Below are 14,785 nucleotides of genomic sequence, written 5' to 3'. Positions count from 1 at the left end.
CCTTTACAACGTAAAAATGACTAACTTCATTTGAAGATTGTTGGTGACACTCTACACACATCGCTAAACCGTTGATGTCATTAGAAAGTCCAGCTAATTTTCTAGCGATAAAAAAGAGCAGCAATATGCTAAGAAATGGCCGGTTTTGAAGATATAGACGATATAAAAATCCTCTGCAGTTGCAGGAAAGCAACGTAAAAACGCATTGAGCTTATATTTTAACTATGAATAAATCATTTTTCAGTAAGTTTCTAGATATGTTATCGATTTATACAACAACTTCATTACAATATTTTTATTACTTGGAACTTTATTTGAAAATAATATTTTCAAAAATGGCAACTGTTGGTAAGTAGCTTTGAAGCGATTGTGGCGCACAGCGCCATTATTGTCCTGAGGCCCCCTTATGATGTCATCAAAAGTGGAGTGACATGGGCCTAGTCACCGTGACTGTCCGGTTTGTAAACAAAAGTTCTTTTGCTACCATATGAGAAAGAAACCTTTACCTGGCGGCTGCTATGGCGCTACTCGCTTCCCTTGCTGGCCGACGATTCAATGCAATAACTTATAACATTTATATACACTGTGGCAATAACAACATATGATTATGCATGTAAAACAGGAGTGCGGAGCCGGAGTCAGAGCTGGCTTATTTTGAACGGAGCCGGAGCCGGAGCCGGAGCCGTCAAAAAGGGGGCGACACCGGCTCTTTTTTTTTTGAAGAGGAAAAATTATTGACCTAGTTAGGTTTGACAGTTCAAGGCAGCCTATGCAAAATATGAAAATAGCCTTGTTATGCAAATACAGAGGCAACGTGCACCAATCCCATCGTCTTTTTTCTTCCACCCGTATTTAATTGCATAGGGGATGACGGATGTACTGAGTATTGGAGGCGGAGCCGGACCATTTTACTCGGAGCCCCGAGCCGGAGCCGGATTCATTTTTTCCTCCGGAGCCGGAGCCGTCTGAAATTTCCACGGCTCCGCATCCCTGATGTAAAATAATAAAAAAGTAACCACTCTCATAGTCAGGGGTGCGGAGCCGGAGCCAGAGCCGGAGCCGGCATATTTTGCCCGGAGCCGGAGCCAAACAATATATAGCCTGGAGCCGGAGCCGTCAAAAAGGGGGCGACTACTCCGGCTCCTGCTTTTTGAAGAGAAAAAAATTATTGACCTAGTTCGATTTGACTGTACAAGGCAGTGCCAGTATACTCGTATGTGACATTCAAAATAGCCTTGTTATGCAAATACAGAAGCAGCGTGCACCAATCCCATCGTCTTTTTTCTTCCACCCTTTTTTCTTCCAGTATTGGAGCTTTCTTCCACCGCATAGCGGATGGACTGAGTATTGGAGCCGGAGCCGGACCATTTTGCTCGGAGCCGGAGCCGGAGTCGCCATGGCATTTCACCCGGAGCCGGAGCCGATTTTTTCTCCGGAACCGGAGCCGGAGCCATCTGAAATTTCCACGGCTCCGCATCCCTGATGTAAAATAATAAAAAAGTAACCGTACTCTCATAATCAAAATCGAAAATCGTAAAAAGGCCAGATAATTCCGAGAACTATCTGGCCTTTTACGGTGGTCGTGTGTCTTCGGATTGAAAAGGGTGGTTTCTGGTTATTTTATGATCACACGTCATTACAGTGCTATGGGCAGAGTATCGCATCCTGAACATAAATCGGCTTGTACAAGTTATATAGTGGTACATAATCTAAGTATCAGGAAGTACCTCAAAATACAATCCGAGATTATCGTATCGCCGGGCAGGGCAGACCACTCTCAAATGGATGAAGGCTGAACGTCGACTCACACGTCCACCTTTGTGCGGTAGATATAACCGGGTCTTCTTGACGTTATCACTAAATCACATCATGCTTCATCAGCTTACGTGTTACAGCCCCAGCATTGCGACTCAGCCTCCCATAGCACAAGCATTCCAGGTTCCAGAGCCTGGCTTTGAAGAACGCAGATGCCTGGTAAAATCCGGTGGAAGTGTTATAGCCGAATTTCGCCAGTCTCTTTCGTAACTCGTAGCCCCCGGGCAGTAGGTACTGAGTCGGAGTGAGGTACTGCAGTCGTCCAAAGGCAAAACAATGCACTCGAAGTGTAACGCACAGTCAACATGCTTCACAGTTCACATGCAACCTGAATAGAGTTTCGAGGTGACAAGACAACGTTTCGTTGTTTTCACCAATCGAGACACGCGCACTCTTCACTAGTTTATTAGACACCCGCCGCCCGAGCGGACAGAGCATTTACAATAACACATTATAGTCTCGGCGGCCACGTGTAACAAATGAATCTCGAGTCAATGACTTCCAAAATATACGAAACTAAGCACTAGCAGCTCACTCACTCTCTCCCTCCCCGCCCAACCGCCGGTAAACGACAAATACCGTTGACCCCCTCGCATACAAGCACTCAAACACACACACATAAACGCACACATACACAAACATACGCACATAGCACGCACCCGGAAACAGAGGCCACACTGGAGGCGGCGGCGGCGGCCCCAGCGGACCGTCCGGCCGGCCGCCCTCGCGCGCTCACTCTCACATGACTTTGTGGTCGGTCGTCGCCGGCAGCCCGGCACCGCGCCGCGAGCGGGGTCCCGCGCCATGCTGCCGCTCACTGCGTGCACGCGCTGCATATGGGTGTATGGGTGTGAGAAGACAGACCAATAGCGTCCGGAGGCCGGCGGCCCAGCGGACCGAAACTGTCAGTGACCGCAGCTGCACTCGCACATCACTCACTCACGCACAAATAAAAACAGGTTGCCCATGACACGTCCGCCAGTTTGAGCAACGTTAAAAAAGTGTTGTACCATCTTTGGGAATAGGGGGGGGGGGTATGTGATGCGTTTGGGGGGCAGCGCCGCGGCCGGCGGTGATCACAGTAGTGGGGGGAGTGCTCGCGCCGCCCGCGGCCGTCACTCGGGCTTCTGCGGGTCGCGCTGTTTGCGGCGCGCGCCGGTGGACGCGTCCGGCTCGACGGTGGCGCCACTGGTGGTATTGCGCGGAACCAGCAGAATGCTGCCGTCCGCAGACTGCTGCAGACTGTACTCGAGCGGCGAGTACGGGTTGCCGTCCGGGTCCCGTAACGACTGAAACACAAACCGGCGCGCCGTGTCAGCGGATGGGCCCGCCGAGTGGTGTGGGCTGAGAAGGGTGACACACGCGACACGGGTCACACAGGCACGGGGAGGGAACTCTGAATTATAGGGAGAACTGTGGGATCAGCCTGGCGGCCATCAGCCATTCCCAGTACTAGCAGCTGACACTTCAACAGCAGCAGACGAAAACAGTTACGGATTCTCAACGTCAGAACAACGCTGAATACACATCTCTGCTCGGCACTGTCGACCCGACCAGTCACTATATCCTTGTTCCCTTCCTCATCCCATATACAGAGAACAGTGACACCCATAATGCGACTCGTGGCTGAACGATCCGGGGCAGAGGTGAGGAGTTTGTTCCAGCTTTCCCGCTGCCCCGTGCGCCGACTCATCTCTCGGCTCCGACGACTCACAGCTCCGACTCAGACTCACAGCTCCGCCCACGTCATTCAGAGTCCGCTCCGACTCACAGCTCGGCTCCGCTCCGAGTCACAGCTCGGCTCCGCTAAAGGTCGCCGTCCACTGCACATTGGCATCCGCCGAAAGTACGCGTGTAATCGTCGATAAGCGTGTATTCTCGGCGTTTGCTGAAATGACGCCGTCCACTGCACAAAAACATCGGCAGAGACGGCAGAGATGCTCAAAGCACGGCTCAAAGGACCCGCCGGCCGAGGCCGTATACCTACAATAGAATGGAAAACATAATTACTGGCTCGCCTGCCCGTCAGTTACTTCGTACTAACCACGGTGACTATAAATAGTTCTAACGAATAGTGTTTTAACCAAGGCTATAGAGAACCGGTTTTTAACCACTTTAACTATTGACAACAAACCTTCGGTTGTAGGAGAATGGTTAGCCGTTTGTTTACATCGGTGACCTTGAAAGATGACGTCAGTTGGTGTCTACCAATCTTCGCCAATATTTATCTTCGAGGATTTTATCCTCTAAGGCAGTTTTTGATATTAAACTTTTGGGCTCCCTTAGAGCATAAGAAAGATTATTTACTGCACAGCAATGTCTTAAAAAGCGACAAAACCTTGACACCCCGTGACGTCATCTGTCTCCTGAGCCCTCCTTACGTGACCTGCCGGATCTGATTTCGCTCAGTTTTCACGGTGAAAAAATCTGGGCCTAAGGCACGTGCTCTCTGCTCGGCACCGGCCGCGGCCCAAAATGTCGCAAAGATGCGCTCGCCACGTGCAAACCGCTGAACGCACCCCTCCGAAAAGCTGATACGACAAATGGTTGCATGCGTCCGACTTGGTGCAAAAATTTCACCCCCGTAGCCCGCACCATCGCCGAGCAATAGCCCGCCAAAGGGAACTGAATCTTGCGCGGTCGGCGTCAACAGCAGCAGAAAAAGCTCCCACGATCCAACTTTTCCGCCACTAAATTAAGAGCGTAAAGTAAGCGATGAAAAGATGAACATGCCGAAACACGTTGTCGGCGGCTGGGCCGTTTCGGCGGCTGCAGATTCTGCTCCTACCATTGCCTCTGTAGTTAATTCTGCCAGTAAGCGCTTATTTTTGGCGGATAAAAGTGCAGTGGACGGCGACCTTAAGAGTCACAGCTCGGCTGCGGCGGCGCGTCTCACCTGGAAGACATGTCGGTAGAGCTGTGAGTACTTCTCCTTGATGCGGCTGCGCTCCTGCAGCAGAAACTGGTGGTCGGCCAGCGTCTGCTGCTTCTGGTCCTTGGCGCGCTGCACCTCCTCCGCCAGCGTCAGAATCTGGTCCAGCTTGCGTTTTCGGCAGTTTTGAGCGGCCAGCTGCAGACGGGCGCCGAAATCGGTCAGATATGGGCGCAGAAAATAGCGCGCAAATACATAACGTCACAAATTTATTACATCACTAGTTCATAGTGTGTTCGTCTGCACTGAAAAACGGATAAACGGACGGATATGATATAGAAGGCCGTGAATTATCTGTCTGGCCATGACTAGCTGAACGGCGCAGTGCGATGCGTCTCACTCTTGCCGGAGTACAAAATCATGCTACGAAGCCGGTGCTGAGTCACTTTTCTATGACATCCTGACGTCGACACATTTATTGACACCACTGATATCACAGCTGACAACATTGATAAATGATAATATTGAGTAGAATCGCTCGCCAGCCCTCCACGAGCCTCCATCATCAGCATTCGAGGCACAGGTTCGAGGTAAGGTGGGGTTCGAGGCATGGTGTATTACCAAAACATTCACAGTAAAAGTTGGGAGATACGCAGACCAAGATACTGACACTGCGGATGGGAATGAGGAAGGCTATGGGTTAGGAGGGGTTAGGAGGGGATGAGGGACAAGCAAACAGGCACAGCTACATAAAGACAGTCTAAGAGTCAGACATACAGACAGACTGACGGACGGACGGAGAGACGGAAGGATGAACGGACGAATGGACGAAATGGGCGGGCGAGACAGACGGACAGACAGAAACACACTCAGAGACACAGTCAAACACAGTCTAGACAGACAGAACCGTAGCCAGTGTTGGCGTTGGGCGGTGCGCGCGTACCTTGTTCTTGCCGCGCCGTCGGATATCTCGGATGAGGCTGAGCTGCGCCTCGGTCAGGTCGTGCTTGGAGAGCCGCTCGTTGAACTCGTCCATCGGCAGGTGGATGATGTCCTCGTTCGAGAGCGGGATCGACATGGAGCGCGCCCGCTTCTCGTCGCGTGTCAGGTGCTCCTTGGGCCGGTCACCGTCTGAAGGGCCGGTCAGCCGAGGTCAGATCAACCAGCACACGCAAATCCCAGAAATAAATCTGGTCGTAAACACGCGCAACTGACTACAATAAGAACCTGATACTATTAAGCTATCATTCATTGCTTCGGACATGACGAGAACGACAAGAAATTAAAAAAAACGCATTTGGTGTTCCCAACTCAGCCTCAGCCCGCCAACACGCGCCGGAGGACGCGTCTTTCGCTGGCCAACAGAGAAGCAGTGCACCACGGCCGGCGCGGGCCGTCGCTGTGCGTCCACTCACGTTTGTCGCGGCTGAGCTGACGCTGCACGCCGCTGGGCCCCTCCGTCTGCGGCGGCAGGTGGTAGCTGTGGTTGTGCGACACCAGACCGATCCGGTCGCCGGGGTGCTGCCGACACACGGACACAGCGCGTCAGTCGGTCAGCGCCGCCGTCACCGGGCTCCGCTGGTACACGATAATTAGACGGACTGACACCAGGGCCCCACCGGCGCCACCACCGCCCCTAACGGACACTAGACATACCACACGGCGCGAGTCCACCTCGACAGTCACTGGAATATCGCGGCCACTGACCGAGACTGCAGGCCACACCGATCGCTCCTGAGTCAGCCAGTCTTCTACTCAGCACTCAACAAACAATCCCCCCCCCCCCCCCACAGACAACTAACACCAACAGGAGCCCGCCGGCGGACAGCCGCAGCGGTCAGCCACTCACCCCTCGCATGAAGTCCATGCTGCAGCTGTATTTGAGCTCTGGCGACTCGAGGGCGGCCGCTGCCGCCTCCGCCGAGCCGGGGGTGGACGGCGGGTAGCCGTGGCCGCTGGCCAGGCCACCCTCGGCGCCGTACGCCGACGGGTATTTCAGCGGCGCCGCCGGCGACGGAGAGCCGGGGGGCAGTGCGCTGCCGCCGGCCGCGCCATACGGACCTGCGGCGCACGGACAGGGTTAGACGTACGCTATAGCGCATTCTCACAGATACGGGCGCGCGGAGTGACCGTAACAGCACACCAGTCCAAACTCTAGCAGGCGTAGCTTCATTATGACAAATGTAAATAGATTTTTATGTGTAAAAACAAATAATCTGATGTTTGTAAGCAGTATGCAAAGCGGTAAGCTATCACACGAATAAAAAACAACATATTTTAGGCATGACTTTGTGACAAACGACCAGTTAAAGAGGGCCAAGCACAACACTCGTCCAGCTAAGCCCGTGGCGGAGGCGTTGCCGGCCCCGGCGCGGGCGGCAGCTTACCGTCTGCTCCCTGGAAGTAGCGTTTGCCGAAGAACTGGTGCTTCTTCAGCTGGGCGCTGGGCAGGCTGGCGGCGCGCGAGTCGGGTGGAGGGCCAGGCACTGTCGGCGAGGCGGCCGCCGCCGTCGCCCGGTAGCCGCTGTACTCGTGCAGACGGTGCGCCTGGGACGCCCTGAGACCGGCAGCCGGGCGGTCAGAACAGCGGCAGTACACAATACGGGCATGCAATCACAGCGGCGGTGTGTAGCAACTTTTGAATTTTATACTACGGGGAATACCAATGGCTAGATAGAACAGAGACGCTGTGCGGCCACTTATGAGTGATTCAGCGAGACAAGTCAGCCTCCGACAGCACATTGTTGGTAGAATGATTCACAACTCGTAGGACAGTGTATTGGAAACAAACCGACTCAGCCCACCCTCAACAAAGACACGAGCGAGTACATTTCCACGGTCCCGAGAGCTGTCCGGCCCCATGCGTGGCGCGCGCCGGCCCGGCCCACTCACTTGGCGTAGTCGGAGGTGGGAGCTGAGAACTGGTCGTCGGCCGCGCTGGCGCCGACCGCCCACTCGGCGTGACCTGCGGAGCGGAGGGGGCGGCGTCCGGTCACCGTCTGCAGCGCAGCCCACCCGACTCGCACAGCCCGCCTGCGCCAGTCACCCCGAGTCGTCACCTCTGGCGCCGGGGAAGGTCCGATAGCGCCCCCGCCCCGCCCCCCGCCCCCCTACCGGCCGCACGGCGACCACCGAACTGCCGCGTCATGCTTTCATCAGGTGTGGTGAGTTGGGACGGACGGGCGCGCTGTTCGTAGCCGGCCGGCCGTCACTGGGGGTGCACTGAAGGGGACGGAAATGGGGAAGGAATGGGATAGCAATGGAAACGGAGCAGGACAAAAGAAATCGCTTGTTCATGAGAGCTTTAGGGCGTTTGAGCAAAGCAAACTGGCGAGAGTAAACAATGCGACGAGATAAGAGACAGGACGAAACGTGAAGAAAAAATGAGACAAAACCACAAAACAAAGAAACAGGAGGAAAGGGGGCGAACGGTGAGGCAGGTGTCGAAACGGATAACGGGAGGAGGACGAGACAAGGAAAGAAGGGGACGGGACTGAACGAGATGGGAGACGAGACGGAACGAGAGGAGACGGGACGAGAGGAGACGGAACGAGAGGAGACGGGACGACGGAAGCGGAGACAGGAGGACAGAACACTATTACGGTCCACGGACAACACCCTAAGAGGATTTACCCCACATCCAGCACTCACAACACTGCCAAATACAGAACTCGTTCAGCCATAGAGTGACACCATAGATGCACTTGTAAACCTATAAATTTGGCAAAATAATCTAGTTTTGATAAAGAAAACGCACATGCCATCAAAGCCAGCCCAGCAACGCACGCTTTTACCTATCACAAACACTTGCATAGAACAAACATGACACTTTTTACATGTAGGTGCATGACTTGACATTTGGGTTGGGCAAATGGCACCGATATATCACGAGTCGAGGTGGGGAGCAGCCGATAGCGATAAAGTGCACAAGAATTTCGCCACTAGTCTCTTCCAGCAGTACACAGTTTCCCAGGTCGCGTCTCGAACGCTTTCCGACCAGCGAGAAGCCTCCAAAGAGAGACGAGGCTTCTTGGAGAATGGGAGACGTTCCTGGCGAGGTAAGGGTCTCCGTATACACTAACATCCCTGACGTCGATAAGTCCACCTCTAAGGTGGCAGAGCGGGATCCCTACACACCAAGCTCCCTGACGCCCATGAGCCCGCCTCTCTGGCGGGGAAGAGGTCTCCCTACACACCCAAGCTCCCTGGCGCGTATGAGCCCGCCTCCCCGGCGGGCGGCGCTCGGCGCTCGGCGGCACGTACCAGCGTTGGAGGCGGCGCAGCACGGTCGCGGGCACGAGCTGGCCACCGGGTACAGCACGTACTGGGTGGGACAGAGCAGCGGGTACTGGTAACCGGTGTGCAGCACCGGCGGCCGCCACGGGGTCGCCATCGCCGCCCGCATCCGGCGTCTAGCGATACTTGCGCTGAGACGCCGGCCCGGCTAGCGGGCGGGCGGGCCGGCCGCGGCCGCGCAGATCGGTTCAGAGGCCGTCCTGAGGAGGAGGTGGAGTGTCCAGCCGACACCGTCCGGCCAGCGTCTAGCGATACTTGCACTGAGACGCTGACGCGGCCAGCGCCTAGCGCCGGCGGCCGGCGGCGCTCACAGGGCGCCGGCGGCGGGCTCGGCGGGCGATTCGGCAGCACGGCGCGACGACTGGCACGGACAGCGGCCGGTGGGCGCGGCGGGCGACTGGCGGCATCTCCGGCCCACGGTGCAGCACCCACTGACCGGCCGGCGGCGCGCGCGGCGCGGGGTGCGCCCTCCTCCGCCGCCGGCCGATACAGCGCTATCAGCCCTGTCGCCGGGCCACGTGACGACCCCCGGGCGCGCGCGGGACAAGGCCGCGCGCCGCGTGACGTCAGCGCGTCGGTCGGCGACGTGGCGCGCCGACACCTGTCGCCGACAGCACCGTGTCGGGCTGGAGCGGCGGCCGGCCATCTCAACACATCCAGGACGGTGGGAGAGGCGCCGGCTGAGCCGCGCCACGTTCGGCAGCGAGACCGAGTCACGGAGGCGGCGCCCGTCTGCGAGTGGGTGTGCCATCACGCTCTCTCAGTCGACTTACATTATATATCTTCGGTAGGCACCGGCAAAAAGTGGCATTGCTCGACGAACCTAGGCCACAACTGTGGAGTTACCTAGCTGTTATCGAAACGATACAAGAAGCTGTATGTCACCGTGAGCCCGACGTCGCCTAAGTCATATCGCGCTGCCAGATGCCCCCTATACCGGCCGGCCTACCAACAAGATAGTCGAGAGACCCTGACGAAAGCCATCACTACTTCCTAGGTCCACGTATGATACGGTATGAAAACTGAGCAGTGATAGTCGATTTCAGCATTCATTGTTGTAGCAGTCTCGGAATTGACGGTTGCATAAAAGGATTTACTGAGTCACCGGCCGATAACTTGTGTCAATAGACTTTCATTATCTGTTGCGATATGCCTCTCCAAAACCGATAAAAACGAAATCGAGAGTGAACAAAATGACATACTTCACAGTAATTGCAGATAAAGCAGCTAATGATTCAATGAATTGATGACATGCAAAAGGATCCTAAAAACAAAAGTAAGAGCTATTGAAAGTCATATCAAATCCCTCCCCAGAAAATGGGCACCACAGCGAGTCGCAAACATGCACCTGATGTCACCAAAGCGCAATGACACGCAGTCAATAACAGTGCTTGCGTTGGCTATTCAGGAGTGGTGTCGCATCAGCCTGAGGTCACGATTTGTAGGGCCTAATCAATAAAGAAATGTATCAAGGGAACTCCGCTACATCTCAGCACAACTCCGCGATGCACCACTGGAATCATCCTCAGGCGGCACGGTGTTCCGGGTGTTCCACCTCCCTACCGCACCACCGACCGGCGCGTACCGGCTCCACTCACCATCCGACATGGGCATCTCCATCAGCTGCAGCTCGTCGACGCCCAGGATCTGCGACAGGAAGCCGCCGTCGTGGGGCGGCGGCGGCGGCGGCGGCGGGTCGGCGGCCGCCGCGCCGGCCACCGACGACGCCAGCGCCGCCGCGCTGTTCTGGTAGTACATCATGTCGCCGCCGGCAGCGCTAGTGGCGGCCGGTCCGGACGGGTGCAGGCCGTCCGTGGTCAGGTTCATTGACGACACGACCGCCGAGCCCAGGTGGGAGACGCTCCCTGTGGAGCACGGCGGACGGCGGTCAGAGGGTTAGACGACTGGGACACGGGTATGAGCGTCTGAATGGTACGGGTCCGTGCTGGGAGCGCCAGCTGAACGCGAGGTGAAATACCGCTGGCGACTGAGAGCAGACAATGTTGATCAAACAATCCATCTAAGCTTAACACATCACAAAATAAAAACCATAGCCCGTTTGGTAAATAAAACGAAAAGAATTAGCGGTGAAAGAACAGCCACAACTGACGTTAGCTAACTTAGCCCCCATGCCGCTGATGCGGCACAGTCCCTCAGGCCACTAGGACCTGTGGACCAGCAAGGGCCTGTCGCACATCTCATTCGACCACTGGAGACTGTGCCGGACAGCCCGCCCGACCAGCCCGCCGGTACCGAGTACTGACCCATGCCGCCCGAGGCCGAGTAGCCGGCGCTGGCGTTGGTGACCAGGTCGGCGGCCGAGACGGCGGTGGGCGCGGCCGGCGGCGGCGGCGGCGGCGGCGCCAGGCTGGCGTTCTGCAGCAGCACCGAGCGCGCCATGTCCGGGTGGTGGGCCGGGTGGCCGGCCGGCCCGTACGCCGCCGCGCCGTACGGGTAGGCCGGGTGGTGCGCCGCAGAGGCGGCCAGCATCTGCTGGTGGGCGTGCGTCATGCCGCCGGCGGCAGCCGCCTCCTGCGCCGGCAGCGACAGCAGGCTGGCCAGGTCCTGCCAGCGCTGCTCCATGCTCATCGTCCGTATGAACGGCAGTCGACCCTGTCGGTACGAGCGCGGCGTTGGTCATCGGTGCTATAACTTTTCTCGCTTCAAACACAACAGTCAAACAGCACTGTGATGTGACAAAACAAAGCAGACATGAACCTGGCTTGCAAAGATTACGCTACGTTTCACACTTAATGTGTAACGACTTCATTTTCAAATATGATAATGATTATGCAATTGAAATCAGATAGCACGATCGTAAGAGCAAAGAAACTATTAAGACACGCATAAAATCACTTCCCCATTCCGCACCAAGGGATCCGTTGAAGCCATGCCAGCATGCAGCGAAAGCGCGCAATACTTACCTCCTCCGAGATATGATTCTTTATGCCCATACATTGGCATTAAACGCACGACTCCGTGCGTACACAGAAATCGCAACACCAACAACTCGGTTCAAGTTCTTGACTGTATCATCAACTCCACACCTAGCTTGACTAACAACGGCCATCCGCCCCGACTGTCATATCACGGGGACGCCAGGCGCGTGCAGAGGCCGGCTCTCATCTTGTCCGCATGGCGCCGGCGTCCACCCAGCGGCCGGTCTCCACTGCAGGTGGGAGGGCGGTCAGAGGCTGGGGCTAACTGCACCAGTCCGCACACGGCCACCGTCCCGGGAGTCGCGGAGGGGAACAGGACAGGATGGGACCTCGCGCAGCGCCCCGCAGACCGACAGGTGATCAGCGCGCGCCAAATTAGCCGCGAATTGGTGTTGGCTCATTTGTCGCAGCGTAGTCGTTTTTGTGTGCTCTCGGCGCGGGAAATTAGTGTCACCGACGAGCGCGCTGTAAAAACGTGGCCAGCTAGGGCGGCGGCGGCACACTGACGTCCCGTCGCGGCGCCACCGTCAGCCGCCGCAAATGGACCGCACACCGCCGACACAAGCGCAAAAACGCCCTATCTGATCCAAATTAAAATTCATGACAAATTACGTGTGCAGCCTGAAATGGTGCGAGGGCCATACATCAGCGGCGGCCGTCACGCCACCGCCGCGCCCGGCGCACACCGAATCAATTAAATTGTTGAGCCATCGTGAGGCGGCGGGGCGGCGGACAATGCTCGCAGGCCGCATCGCGGCGCGACAACATCCGCCGCGCCGCGCCGCGCCCGGCCGCCGCGGGGCGTGACCCGCCGGCGCGTGGCCGCCGACCCCGACAGGTCCCGCCAGGAAACGGATCAGATACCACCACCGCGCCTGCCGATAAGGCATAATTCAATTTCACACCTTTGCTGGGAAGTGATGGAGCGGGAGCGCGATTTCATCTAACAATTTATTAATTTGTGAGCAAACGGCGGCGATCGGCGCGGCGCGGCCCGTCGCTCGGCGGCCGCCGGGGCGGGGCGCGCGGGCCGGTGCCGATCGGTCTCTGCGCGGCGGCCGGCGACACCGACCCGCCCGGCGTCTATACGCCACCGTTTGACGGCGGTCGCCATCAATCACCGATCGGAGCCGGCGGCAGCGTCTCGTACACAAAGCAGCGCCGGCGGCGAGCCAGGTGCGGTGTCGCCCGGCGCGCTGACACGCCGTCCGACGGGTCACTGCGCCTCCGCCGCCGTCCTCCCGCCCGGCCTGTTGAGACGCGTCATCAATCATACCCAGCAACCGACTGCGTGAAGGTCGCGCGCGACGCGGCTCCGCCGGCCGGCTGAGTATCTGACCTCAGGGGCCGCCGGGACGTACCCTACCGACGGCACGGCGGGCACGCCGGGCCAACACCTGCCCCCGCTGCACCCGGTTCACTCGCCGCCGCAATAGAGTCGGCGCCGCGCAAAAAGCCGGCAGAGTGCAGCGGCGACATCCATCACGGGCCGGCCGACAGGCACACATGTGTCGGCACGGGGCGCCGAGCTGACCCGCCGGCCGGCCACACGTGCGGCCGCCGCTGGCAGGACTCGGAGGGCACAGCGCGGACCCGCCGGCCGGCCGGACGCAGCGCCGTGCATTTGTCACACTCATCTGCTGGAGGTCAGGTTCTGGGCCGGCCGAGCGCCGCTGCCGGGAGCCCCGCCGGGCCACAAGGCTGCCGGCCGGCGGGCGGCGGCGGCGCCCGGCCACAGCCATATTCGGCCCAGTTCGGAAGGGCCGCGCTGACTGCCCATCTCCGCGGAGACGGCACCGGCAGGTCAGTGCCGGCCGCCGTGACCCGCAGGTCAGCCGTCGGCGCGCGGACCGCCGCACACTGGTCGGAAACGCTCCAGCGAGAGGCCAGCGGCCTTTCCGCAAAAGTTTTTTGCTTGTTATTCCACAACTACTAACTAGTGAAGCAAACTTCATAAAACTTTGCATACCTTCTCTGTCATATGTAAGCTATCATTTGGATGTCAAGCACTAAATATATGACGTGAATCTGTTAAGTTATGACGTCATAATTGAGTATAATACAGGATCTAGCACCGCTTTAAGTCAACAAGGGAAATTGGGAGCTGCTATTCGGGCACCGGGAATGGTTTCATGCACTACTTGCAAGGTCCAGTGCTTGACTTTAGCATTGTTGACTTTGCGTGACGTCATTTATGACGTCACTAAGGCCATGTAAGTTTTTCGTCAATAACTCCTGATCAGATGGAGCTAGAGAGTCGGGAAAGCCACCATTGGACTCAGGAAGACCTGCCGAACCGAATGATATGCGATATGACCTCCTTCAACCATATTCGTGACCTGAGGGGCTCCGACATGGCCTTGACCCGAGGTTAACACCTTAACCTTCGCCGGCACAGGGGGGGATGATGCAACCCCCCCTAAGGTTTTTCGCGAATAACTCGCGTAAAAAGCGGCCGATCGCGACGAAACTTTCAGTACCCTCGCATTGATCAATTTTACACCTACCCTGAAAATTTCATGACCCTGACCCCAATGACCTTTGACCTGTGACCTCTTTTCCGTGACCATGTTTGGCCGAAATCGCGATTCGGCGTATGTCGGCTCGCATTAGCCGCGCGTTTGCAAGCTTTTCGTGGTTTCAAACGTTCAAACATGTGATTTGATGTTGCTCCCATACATAAGGATGGGTGTCAAGGTCACCTGAAGGTCAGGTCAGGTCATTGACCTTTGGTGACCTCGGGTGACCTCGGCTCACTTTTTCGCGTTTTACATGTTTCTAGGCTAGTTTTTGGAGCTGAATTCTAATTTAGCAACCATTTGAACATTTACGAAGTAGTTTTGGCGCCTTCGTAACATGTTAC

General features: G+C 56.9%; 1 protein-coding gene across 1 annotated transcript in view; it reads right to left on the bottom strand.

The window, feature by feature from the left end:
* Positions 1-2,205: 2,205 nt before the first annotated feature.
* LOC122393598 (endoplasmic reticulum membrane sensor NFE2L1-like) overlaps positions 2,206-14,785 on the bottom strand; it is an 85,192-nt gene continuing 72,612 nt past the window's right edge. Inside the window, exons 7-15 of the mRNA XM_043389787.1 lie at positions 11,248-11,596; positions 10,582-10,848; positions 7,580-7,652; positions 7,075-7,244; positions 6,537-6,748; positions 6,103-6,208; positions 5,631-5,818; positions 4,712-4,885; positions 2,206-3,104 (exon numbers count right to left, since the gene is read on the bottom strand). Coding sequence (XP_043245722.1) covers positions 2,931-3,104; positions 4,712-4,885; positions 5,631-5,818; positions 6,103-6,208; positions 6,537-6,748; positions 7,075-7,244; positions 7,580-7,652; positions 10,582-10,848; positions 11,248-11,596 — 1,713 coding nt within the window. The 3' untranslated portion in view covers positions 2,206-2,930. The remainder of the gene's footprint in view (positions 3,105-4,711; positions 4,886-5,630; positions 5,819-6,102; positions 6,209-6,536; positions 6,749-7,074; positions 7,245-7,579; positions 7,653-10,581; positions 10,849-11,247; positions 11,597-14,785) is intronic.

Source organism: Amphibalanus amphitrite, unplaced genomic scaffold (genome assembly GCF_019059575.1).
Source record: "Amphibalanus amphitrite isolate SeventyFive unplaced genomic scaffold, NRLGWU_Aamphi_draft 000543F_arrow, whole genome shotgun sequence".
Classification (NCBI taxonomy): domain Eukaryota; kingdom Metazoa; phylum Arthropoda; class Thecostraca; order Balanomorpha; family Balanidae; genus Amphibalanus; species Amphibalanus amphitrite.
Note: the sequence above shows the minus strand (reverse complement) of the source record. Positions and strands in the feature narration are given on the sequence as shown.